General features: G+C 34.2%; 1 protein-coding gene across 3 annotated transcripts in view; it reads right to left on the bottom strand.

Annotated features, from left to right (window-relative positions):
- Positions 1-765: 765 nt before the first annotated feature.
- The window catches only part of LOC121318340 (GRAM domain-containing protein 4-like), a 53,457-nt gene continuing 42,413 nt past the window's right edge, over positions 766-11,809 (bottom strand). For all 3 annotated transcript variants that reach the window (XM_041254888.1, XM_041254890.1, XM_041254889.1), the window contains 5 exons: positions 10,222-10,372; positions 9,504-9,597; positions 8,221-8,305; positions 4,640-4,708; positions 766-4,109 (listed from right to left, as the gene is read on the bottom strand). In XM_041254888.1, coding sequence (XP_041110822.1) covers positions 4,008-4,109; positions 4,640-4,708; positions 8,221-8,305; positions 9,504-9,597; positions 10,222-10,372 — 501 coding nt within the window. In that variant the 3' untranslated portion in view covers positions 766-4,007. The remainder of the gene's footprint in view (positions 4,110-4,639; positions 4,709-8,220; positions 8,306-9,503; positions 9,598-10,221; positions 10,373-11,809) is intronic.

Raw genomic sequence — 11,809 nt, 5'->3', positions numbered from 1 at the left:
GCATGATGGGCCGAATGGCCTCCTATCGTTTGTAAATATTCTTATGTTCTAGTGTTTTTTCCCATGGGCCCGTGCATTAATCCGTCACTATTCCTCAGTTGTCCTAACAGTAACATTTTGTGGTACCTTTGTAGCACAATACACACTTTAGGCCTCTACATTTGCATTGGATACCCAGTGTAAAATTAATTTAGTTGCTTCACTGGCGAGTCTATGCATTTTTATATACTAAAAAGTGACAAGAACACAACATATAACTTTTATGTTATGCTTAATCATTTAAAAAGAATGCCAATATTACATTTACCGATTTACCTTTTGTTTCAAAGTATTTTGTGTTTGGATTATATGAATATATTATATAAAAAGAATCTGTATTTAGTACTGTAGTTAAGTCAGGAATTGTGAGATTAATTCAAAAGTTTTGCTTTGGACATAAAATGTTAACAGTAATAAACAACCACAGTTCACATAGAGTCTGTAGAGTAGTTCCTAGAAGCCCATGAAGGTTTCTGTATTATCAAATATAAATATTTATCAAATATGTAATTAAATCTTAAATGCTTAACTGCTTTTATCCTACTGTTTCTACAACATTAGTAATACACATATTACTAAAATGTATCAGTTCCACAGGTGTATATATTGAAGAATGTGTAACAATCAAAATCATGCAAAGAAAACGGCTTTGGGCCCTCATAACAAAAGATCACACTGGTTTAACTTAATTCATTTACTTAAAAAAAAAAAAAAAAAAAAAAAAAAAAAAAAAAATGTACAGCACAGTTTGTATGATATACACCATTCTCTTTAAAAACTTTACAGGGGAAATTTGTACATTTTTCAATATAAATTTTAGCTTCACACCAGCTACACAGATTACAAACACGTACTCACAACTCCTTCAAATGACTGATAGAAATGTTTCCTTACATTCTTTTACACCGATTGAGAACATTACGAAAATAGATAGCAAACATTTACACACAAAGAACTAATACATTTGAACACCAACAGCTCGATTATATTTTAAATTAAAAAAATTGCAGTAAAAATGAGACACCTTCTTTCTGTATGGAAATGACAATCTTTTTTTTCTCATCTCCAAGTTTTAGAATTACTGCCATAATTAGTAAGTTGTCTTCTACTCGTGCTGTAGAACTGTGGAGAAAATATATACAGTATGTATCCACTGTTGTGCAAAAAAAATATATAAATGTGAAAATCTCAGTATCAAGTGAACTGAACTAATTCTTCCTTTAATTTAAACCAAACCTTTTCTCCCATAGAAGATCGGCTACAGAAGAGCTGCTCAAAACAATTTGCATGTTTCTCAGTCTCTGTCAATACTGCTTAAAACAGTTGTGGATATGGGGTTGTGGTGGCTTAAATCTACCATAAAAAGAGTTTGTGCTATCAAAATGTATATATTTGTACCATTATACATTCTTAAGACATATCTGTGGGTTGTCATGCGACCAGTCAGATGAGGCACCAATGTTCAAACGTATGCTTTCATTACAAGACATATCGCTAGTTCTCATATCCCATTCCACAAAAGGGATTCAAACTGGCTTCACTCTCATAAGTGGAAAATCGTAGAGCTTCAACCAAACTTCTGTAAACATCTCAGATCTTAAATGTAAACTAAAATAGAGCACTTCACATTTGGCAGCAACAACTATCAATTTTACAATACATTATGTGCTTCTTTAGTATTTTCATCTACACTGTTTGCATTCTATTAATACAAAGGTAGTATGCCACACACTAGGTTGTTCTGGTATTCATGTGACAAAAATCAACTGTGGTACTGTTAATGTTTCAGTTCTGAGCTTAAAGCATGACAGGACATTTTTTCTAAAGTTTAGTAATCTGGATTACAAAAATGTTGTCGTACTGTTCAAAAACAAATACATACAAAAAAATTAAAATAAATCACTAAGCAATTCTTTGATAACAAAATAAAACAGAACATGGAAAAGGCTAATTAAGTGACATATGTCACTGCTTCTTGGTGGTCTGCTTGGTATCTAAAAACATTTGAACACAATTATTTAAAGCCAGAGTTAATATACTGAGGTGGTGGCCAGAACTACAATATGGCAATTCATTCAAAATTGGCCCTGTCACCGATTATGTTTTACTCTGTTCCTCCAGCACTGCTCACAAACATGGTTGGAAAATTAAACCTGGTTAAAAAGTAAACAACATACCAGAATCCTTTCAAAAAGCTAAAAGAGCACATAACAGGCAGAGGCCAGAATACTGTTTAAAAAAGAAAAAGAAAAGAAAAGCATTGTCTGTCATTGATGCAAAAGTTAAACCAGAATTCATTAAGCAATGATTTTGGATAAAGTGCTGCTACGAACCTGGTACCTGTTGAACTAAATGAGTTCTCATATCTTGCTGCTAACAGTACAACTATTTGCAGTGCATTCTCAGTGAGCATCACTGAAGTGTAATAAGCACGTGAGGCCAAAATACAAAATGCTGACAAGTATAGATACTTGTACTACCTGGCTATTGCCATCACTGCCCTTCTAAAGAGTGACTTTAAGTGCTTTGGTATGGGGATTTGGAAATGGTTTGTGCTGTGTTCACATGATCGGCAACTGTGTAACTTATACTGAACAGTAGAAACGGTATTGGTCATTCTGTATCTTGTGGTCTAGCTGTGTCTCAATTCCTTTTCTTAAACACTTGCTGGTTGGGGCTACTAAACAGTTTCATGAAAGATTTATTTATTGAGTTTTTGTGCAGTTTAAGGGTGGAATAAGCTTTGTGGTTAAAAACAAAGACAATCTTCAGTGCCGTTGATACAGTAGTGCTGAAGCCCAGCAAGACTTTCATACTTTCTATTGTCTTCTTCCAGTTGTGAATAGGAGCCTTTTGTAAAAACAAGGACGTTTATTGCCGGCACCTCACCCCTTTGAAGCATTTCACTTTTCTTAGAGATACAATAATTACATATAGAACATGTGGATGGTGTAAGTGGTCTATGTATTAGTTGGCTAAAGGCAGGCGAGGGGAGGCAATTTCACTGAGGTGTTAGGGTGCACTCATCCTGCAATGGATAATAAACCTGCTGGGAAAACTACATAGAAACCCTATCAATGACAATCTAGCTAAATGTAAATAATCTAAAATAAGAAAGTCACTTCTGGCCTGAAAGCACTTAAATTAACACTTGTAGTTATACTGTAGGGCATATATGGTATTACATATAAATTACTGAGTAAATGTTCTCCAAGTACAGTGTCAGTAATAGTGTAATTATTTTAGCAATAACAGGAAACTATTTGGTTATTCCTGCCATGTATAATATAATTGTAGTAATTACATGGTTACGACTGCTGTAATGTATGAAAATGCACTCTATTGAAAGTTTGTAACTCCTTACTTACATGGTAACACTAAATTAGTTACCCAAGTTTCATTAATACCAGTACTGTAGTCACCATATAATTACTTCTCAATTACTATGCCTTGTTTCTTGAAGTGTTGTACCAAAAAAAAAAAAAACACAAAAAAACACAAAAAAAACCCACATTTCTAGGAGGTCAAAACTCAGGATAATCTCCCAGGTTCTTGTAGACTACTCCTTTCACCACATATTTAAATCCTTTTTGTTTTTTTAACTAAATTAATTCCTTTTAGAAGGTACAATATTGACAGGCATTGCACTGTCCAGTCCATTCCGCAGGACTTGTTTTATACATGGAATTGAAAAAGGCTTCGATTTGTCTTTCTCCAGGTCAGTCTTAACTTCTATTTTCTCACACTTTCAAAGCACTTGGAAACAAATGCAAAAAGTGCTTACTGTGCAAGGCTTGCAGTAATAGTTACAGTAAATGTAAGAAAAAAAAAAGGACAAATACAAAAAATACACAAACTGTACAATACAAATTTCTATGACCTCAAAAACGTATTGCAAAGCAGGCAAAGGAGTCCTTGGCCCACCCCCCACCAAGAACAAGAGAGACATGAAGACAGTTTCCTTGCTGCTAGGTTTCACTGATGGAAGCTGCAGACATTATTTTCATGTACTGGGTGAAGATCATCTCAAAGGCCTCGTCTCTGTGTATCATGGCACCAAACACCAGTGGCTACAAACAGCAAAGAAACAGAAGACCCGATTTCTGGTTATTTATTTATTTACTTAAAATCAGGCAGAGACATTACATTACCCCCTGTCTACACTGCAAGAGACTTTTGCCTTTGTTAAAAGATAAAAAAAAACTGCATTATTACAATATTAACTCCTAATTTTTCAAATACACAGAAAATTGACAATGTCGGATAGCTTTCCGCTCATTTTATTATAAGCAGGTGTTAATCAATAGAGACTACATTTATACCACGTGGAAACAGGTGTAACCAGTAGATGTACAACAGCCTAACACCAGATGTGTAAATGCTTTCCAAATCACAAGTGGGGCTGTCTTGGTTCATTGAACTAGCTGTGCATCCATTAAAACAGAAAGATGACTTAAAAAAATGTAAGTGCCAGGGAGCTCCTAAACTTACATATTGGAAATCATTCATACTAAAAAGCAGCTGTCTCCACCAATGAATACATCACTTACTCATGCATTAACCCATTTGTACATGGGCCCTTGGTGTATGGTTAACTCACCTTTTGTGTAGACGGTGTTGCTATTGAAATGCCCATTCCTGATCCTGGCAGGACAGACAGCACTTTGTACTGGAACAAAAATACACATGCTTTTAAACTGAACAGGTCCTGCTTCATGCTTTATTATTTTACTAATTTAATTCATTAGCCAATATTTTCACTGGAATTGTAAAAGGCTAAACAAAAAAATATTTTTTAAAATCTATAATTTATTTAACACTGTATAAAAGACATCAGATTTTTGGGGGGATGTTATTTGTACTCCCTCAAATACGCTTTACCTAAATTGAACAAAAATATCCGAGCATTTAACTTAAGAGGCTGCACAGAACATTACATTCAGAGACTGCTTGTACCTTCGGCCTCTGAGTATCATACTGAACATTTTAATGAAATCATGTCAATTAATGAAGATATTTTAAAATAAAATTATCCACAAACTTGAACACAGATGAACTGATGTAGTATTACTAGGGATGCACCGAATCCAAGTTTTTAGGAGTCAGCCGTATACCGAATCCATCTCAAAAGATTAGTCCGAATACAGTTAATAGAAGAATACAGAATTTTAGTTAATAGTATTTTTTATTACTGAATGGAAATATATCCCTGTGGCAGAGCAAAGCTTTGCCCTTTTTTAAATTGGCAGGGATGGGGTTAACTTCCCCTACCTGCCTGGGTTTATTATGTTCAGGTGGCTGGGGTTGATTAGTTGATTAGGTTAATTAACGATCAATCAGCGCCCAGCCACCTGACATAAAAGGAGGCCTCTGCTTCTCATTTGGGAGAGGGAGCTGAGGAAGCAGGTTGGTTTTTTTGGTTGTTTGGAAAGTTTGAATCCAGTGAAGGCATTGCCCAGCCTGGAAATTGTTATTTTTGTAAGTTTTGCTTTTTGTCTTTCTTTGTGTTTAAATTTCTTTGTTTTGGCCCTTGTTCCCTTTCATTTTTGTGTTTATTTATAATAAAATAGTTATTTTTTTGAACTGCAGTCTGTCTCTGGGCCTCTTTCCACTCGCCTGCCTGCCACAATCCCCAAATAAGATTTTTTTAAAATTTGAAACTAACACAATTTACTGCTCGCCCCGCCTCCGAAAACTGAAACGTCAAAATCCTGAACCGTGTACAGTACATTTACAAAAAGGAGAGCTACATTCTTGTCCTAATCCACTATTTTCTTTAATCTGAGGTTTCAATCTGTGTGACACACATCTTTGAGAGCTTTAGGACAAAATTACTGCAATTACTGCAAGTTTATTTTCCAAACATTAAAACTGGGATGAAATCTGGGGGAAAACTAAAATAAACCAGAAGTTGCAAGCATCTTGACGGCTTCCAAGGCATTCTTGTTCCATAGTAACCATGAGCCTGCCTGCACTCCCTAAGCAGTTATAAGCCACTTTTCCATTTGACCGTAGGGAGAGGTCAAAGGTCACAGTCCAACATTTTTTGATAGAGCATGGGTTCTTGTATGTGTTCCATAGTAACCATGACCCTATCTGCACCCTAAGGTGTTATAAGCTAGTTTTGCATTTGACCGTAGGGAGAGGTCAAAGGTCACAGTCAAAGCAATTTTTGAATAGAGCACATATAGGATTATTTGTGAATTATATAGTAGCTATGGCACATGTAAAACAAGTTTTACATGTGAGCTTTAGCAAGGTAATATGTGCAAATATGTGCAATTTGACCATAGCTGAAATCTAATTGGCTCACGGCAGCCATGTTTTTTTATGTAGCGACTTGCTTTGAACAAACTTGCCAAGGCCATGTATGCAGAGTTTTGATTCAATCGGCACAATCATTTCAGAGACGTCGTTGTTTGAATACTTGACAAATCCAATATGTCCGCCAAACGATGTGACCGATTGACTTCTCTTGAACAACCGTGAATCTAGGCCATGAGGGGAGTATGTGCACCAAGTTTCAGATCTCTGCGGTAAACCGGTTCAGAGAAGAAGATTTTTTTAAATTGTCCAATTCTCAAAAAATCCAATATGGCCACCACACCATGTGACCTATGACCTTCATTTTTGCTCTGACACAACTTCCCTTAGGTGCTTACAATCCCTACCAAGATTCATGAGTTTCTGTACAACTGTGTTGATTTTAGAGATTTTTTGAAAAGAGAGGAAGAAAAAAAAAAAATCCTAACAGAAACAATAGGCTTCCCAGCCATTCTGGTTTGGATGCCTAATAATCAGTTTAAATCATTGTTTAAAAAATAAATAAAAAAAAGTCAGAACATTCACATTTTACTGCATGCTGCTGTAAGTATAAACCTAACCATGTTCAACTATTAACTAATGTGTTTGTACTTCAAAAACAAAATGTGTGTACATATTGCTGTACTCACCAAATTGAAAATTGAAAATTAATCTTCCAGTGCACTCAATAGTTCACTGACTTGTATCGCAGTGCATCCACCTCACCCTTGTCTTTAATTTTCTTGAAAGTTTGAAAACAAGAATTTTGTTTTATGAATACAGGCATGGATTTGTGTTTTCACTCCATTTGCTCGTTTTGTGGGGGTGTTTTAATCCAACGCCACGGATTTGGCAGGCAGCATCTGCATTCATGTTGTTTGATTTGCTGACCTGCTCTGTGTCCAGTTTGCATGCCGCGTTTCTCAAAAATAAGCATCCGCAAAGACTGAGTAAAAAAATATTGGACTGTACTGAACTGAAATCCTTGTAATTTATCTAAGTATATAGGCAAAAAAAAATGCAGAACACTACAAATAGACTGCGAAATAGTTCCAAATTATTTGAATAACTGCAGCTCTCAAATGGTTCAACTTGTATTGGCATCATCATGTAAAAATGTATTTACTAAAACATATTGTTCAACAACACATCTGAATGTTGGAAAGTTACAAAAACTATTTCTGTGCACTCTTATTTCTCAAGAACACATTTCACAGACAAAGTAACAAAGCAAAAAATCTACCAGTTTACCGTAAGTATCTATCTATCTATATCTATATCTATATATATACATATAAAAAAACTACAGCTTTTACTGCATGACTTTACTGCATAGCATGAAAAGTGTGATGTATTGAATGTGCTGTTGCACTGTACATTCAGCAGCTGTGTGACGTGTTTAGTGTGTGCACCGCCAGTAATTTAAGGAGTTTGAGAACTAGACTAGTTAAAACGTGTTTTTGCCTGTTAAATACAAGTTGAATTCAATACTCTATTTATTTCTGTTGGAGGGATATAATAAAATGTACGTGTGTCTTGGCGGAGATACAGAATTCGGATTCAGTTCACCGAATTCTAAATATTCGGCTGAATCCGAACCCTGCCCAAAAAGTATGTATTTGGGCCAAATCTGAAACTGAATCCTGGATTCGGTGCATCCCTAAGTATTACCAACAGCAAAACTGACATTTCTCAAAACACCTATTCATTATTCTACGTTTTTCCAATGAAAAGGCTGAACAAAATGACTGATATAATCACATTAAATGAAAGCAAAACAACAAGGCACACAACTATAAATGTAAACTTTGACATAAATTGTAAAATAATGACCAGACGAAGGGAAACAGAAAACAAGCACACACATTGAGAACATACCTTTTGAATATCTGTTATGTCTGTTAGTTTTATGACTTTATTTTTCTTGGATGATCCGGACTTGGAGCTTTCAAAGCATAAATAACTGGAGAAGAAAAACAAAAAGGTATCTTTATAACCAAAACTAAAAGGAATGTATTTGCAAACTTTTGTAATTATCATTATATGCTAAATATCGAGATGAAAAAAAAAAAAAAGTAGTTTACAAAAGTTGAACAGACAATATACAAAATACGTTATGCTGTAATAATTAAGTCACTCTGATAGTCTCCTATGCCTATGCACACCGCCCAGCACCACTTTTGCCAGTCTACCCGATTAGATTTGGCATCTCCCTCAGATGCAAATTAGTTTGATCATGTGACGTGACATGTAATTCCCTGCAGTACTGTAAAGCCACCATACTTTACTTAAGCACTGCTGCAGATCAAGTCAAGTCAACCCAACCCAATTTGTACCCTGATAATGAAGGCTTTGTTTAATATGAAATTGCAACTATCCACTGTGTAGGAACTGCATGTGCATAAATTTAAGACAAGAACATTTTTCAAGTACTTCCAGTTTCAAATTATTTGGCTGCCAGTGTAATTAAACAGTTTAATTGTGTTCATATTGTTAAGAAAGTAGAATTCTTTTGCATTTCTTTTATAACAAATCTCCCCTATGAATTAATCCTATTGCTATGAGTGGAGTATTCCCTGGTGTTGACAGCCTAGGGGTTTCCAAGCCTTACTATAAATGATATAGATTTCCATTGCTGGCTCTCACCAAGACCAGAGGGGTGTGGCTCATGCTCTCAAGTGTCTGAACTGTGACCAAACAGTGTAAGCTTTAAACTGCTGAACTTAATAAAGTGACGAAAAACACGATGCTAGCAGGCTGGGGTCCTGTACTGCTGCTTTTACATTGGATTTATGTATTACTTGTTATTAGTTATTCATTGCAGGAACCAAACATAAAAATAATACAAAGAAAGAATGAGAGAAATTAAGTAGCAGCAATTCATTTAAAGCAAAGAGATCCTCAAAAACTAAAGTCAATGATGAAAGTATCAAATTAACAAAAAATAAAACGATAAAAAAACACCGTCAGCAACACTCTTAAAACATTACATGTTAATATTATTCTATTTTACCTTGTCAGAAAGAGACTGCATCTATCTTTAGAAATACATACATAAATATACAACGTCATACTTTATTACTACAGAATCAAAACAGCAAGTCATATTCCAATACGGACCAAAGAACTTGAACCTACAGTATGCTAAAAGTCTTGCTTACTTTTCTGTTACATAAAGGATTCCATTACGAATGTAGTCAGTTGGCATCTTTCTGTCTCTATTTATCAAGCAGCAACGCCATCCATTTTCATAGGCTGCAAAACATTAAAAAAGTTATTAAAGAAATTAAATCGTACATCATGTTTACATGCAAGTAAAACAGCAAGAAAAAATCTACTACGTTCGGGGACTGTCAACAAACTCTGCTTGCTAATAAAGTAAAGTTTGTGGAACGATGTAGTTTAAAACAGACAACAAGGAATTATAGTTTACATAACCAAGCTGTATTGTGGGACACAGCTGCTTTAACATCAAATGGGAGTCATGTAAACACACTGTTAATAGTGTTTTTACAAAGGATGAAGTAAGCCATGCCATTACATAAAGCATGTCATCTTTTAAGTCAGTAAACAGAAGCTGGCCCATCAAATTAACCTAAATAACATAAAGTAATAAACAAACAGTTAAGAGTCATTAATTACTCTACTCTTGTAATTAAACCATTGTACCAGTACTTAAAGTAGAGGTGGGATTTTAGTTTTGAAATTACCATGTCAATACGACATTCTCCTGCTGGGCAGAAGACACACAGAAAATAAATAAATAAATAAAAATAATGTTCTTTATTATACTTGTTATCTAGTTAAATTGTGCCTAATTTTGTGTGAAAATATCAGAAATCCAAAAAAAGTCTCTGAATTGTATTTTACTATACATACCAGCTAGAGGGCGCTCAGTCTCTGACAAGTTGAAGATTTCATGGAAACTGCATTTTTTGGTGCTGTGAGATCGCCCGCCTTCATCTTCCCTATTGATCACTGAAGGGATATTTGTCCCAAGGATGCTTCGGGATGATGTAACTGGTTGAACCTATAAATGGAGAAACATCTAGTAAAAAACAGAGGGTTTCTTCTAATTGAATATCAACTCAAAAGACCTTTTCTGTCTGTTTTATGCAACAATGGAGGACTTTTCTGTTGCATCCTCCATCATTGGTTCAGCACTATGTACAGTCATAATTGCTTTATATAAATTACATAAAACAGCAAACCAAATGCACACCCATTCATAAAATGCAAAATAAATCAACCAAAGACGTATTTAAATTGATCCCAAATTTAAACATTTTCTGGCACGCAGGGCAGGCAAAGACTTTACTGAGCTTGAGTGTCTTAAAGAAAGTGCGCTTCTGCTTTTTTCAAACTCATGCAAGGCATACTGCAAGCTGAAGTGATTATAAACCTACTCAACTCAATAATTGAAATATTTTTTATTGTTTCAAAATATAGTCTTAACAGAAAGCAACCCTGGGCAGCCTGTTAAAACAATCAAAATCAAGTGCAAAACACAACTAAACTATATTCTTAGTTCACCAAAAAAAAAATAAATAAATAAATAAACAAAACAAAACAAAACAAAACAAAAAAACACATGCTGGATTAAAGATATGAGGAAATACCCTATGAAGTCATAGTATCACATAAATCACATTTTATCAACCCATTTATTGTTACAAAAACAAACAAACGTTTTTCATTGAATCTACTGCAATTTCAAAAATAACTACCTGTGGAGATGAACCAGATTAGATTATTAATATATTATAATTATTATTATTAATTAATTAAATAATAATAATAATATAATAATTTAAAAAAAAAACCTAAAACAATATTTTTGTCTTACTATTTAATATGAAATCAAGGTCTCAGGCTCATTTCATTACCGGAGCTGTCATATTGTGTTTTGTAATAAAGCTGGGCAAAAAAAGCATTCAGGTATCACTGGGAGCTTTGACACATTTCCACTTGATCTAACAAATCAATTCAAAACATAATTCAAAACTATACCAAACAATTTAAGTAGAGGTTTCAACTATTTTATGTATTTTTATTATTATTTTTTTTTAATTTACAGTAAGCCTTTAAAAGCAGCTGAAAATGACAGGGTACCTTTAATCCAACAAAAATGTATGTTCCTATAATAATAATAATAATAATAATAATAATAATAATAATGTGAAAGCAGTGTACAAGTTTCAGATACAAGCTAATCAAACATTGGGACCGTAATTTAAAATGTATTCCAAGTATTAGTAATTGTGTAAAAAATGTATGGAGGAAATATATGCCATATTTTTTTTTATAACTAAAAGAGCACTTTTTACAAAATATTATCAATTTTGGAAAAGGTATATATTCTTGCTATCTGGATCAAGCAGATCAATTTAGTTAGTCTACCATAAAAAGATGGGAACAGGTCTGCATCAGAATGGTTTGAAATGTTACAGAACAGTTGCGTTGTCCA

The sequence above is a fragment of the Polyodon spathula genome, chromosome 7, assembly GCF_017654505.1.
Source record: "Polyodon spathula isolate WHYD16114869_AA chromosome 7, ASM1765450v1, whole genome shotgun sequence".
Classification (NCBI taxonomy): Eukaryota; Metazoa; Chordata; class Actinopteri; order Acipenseriformes; family Polyodontidae; genus Polyodon; species Polyodon spathula.
Note: the sequence above shows the minus strand (reverse complement) of the source record. Positions and strands in the feature narration are given on the sequence as shown.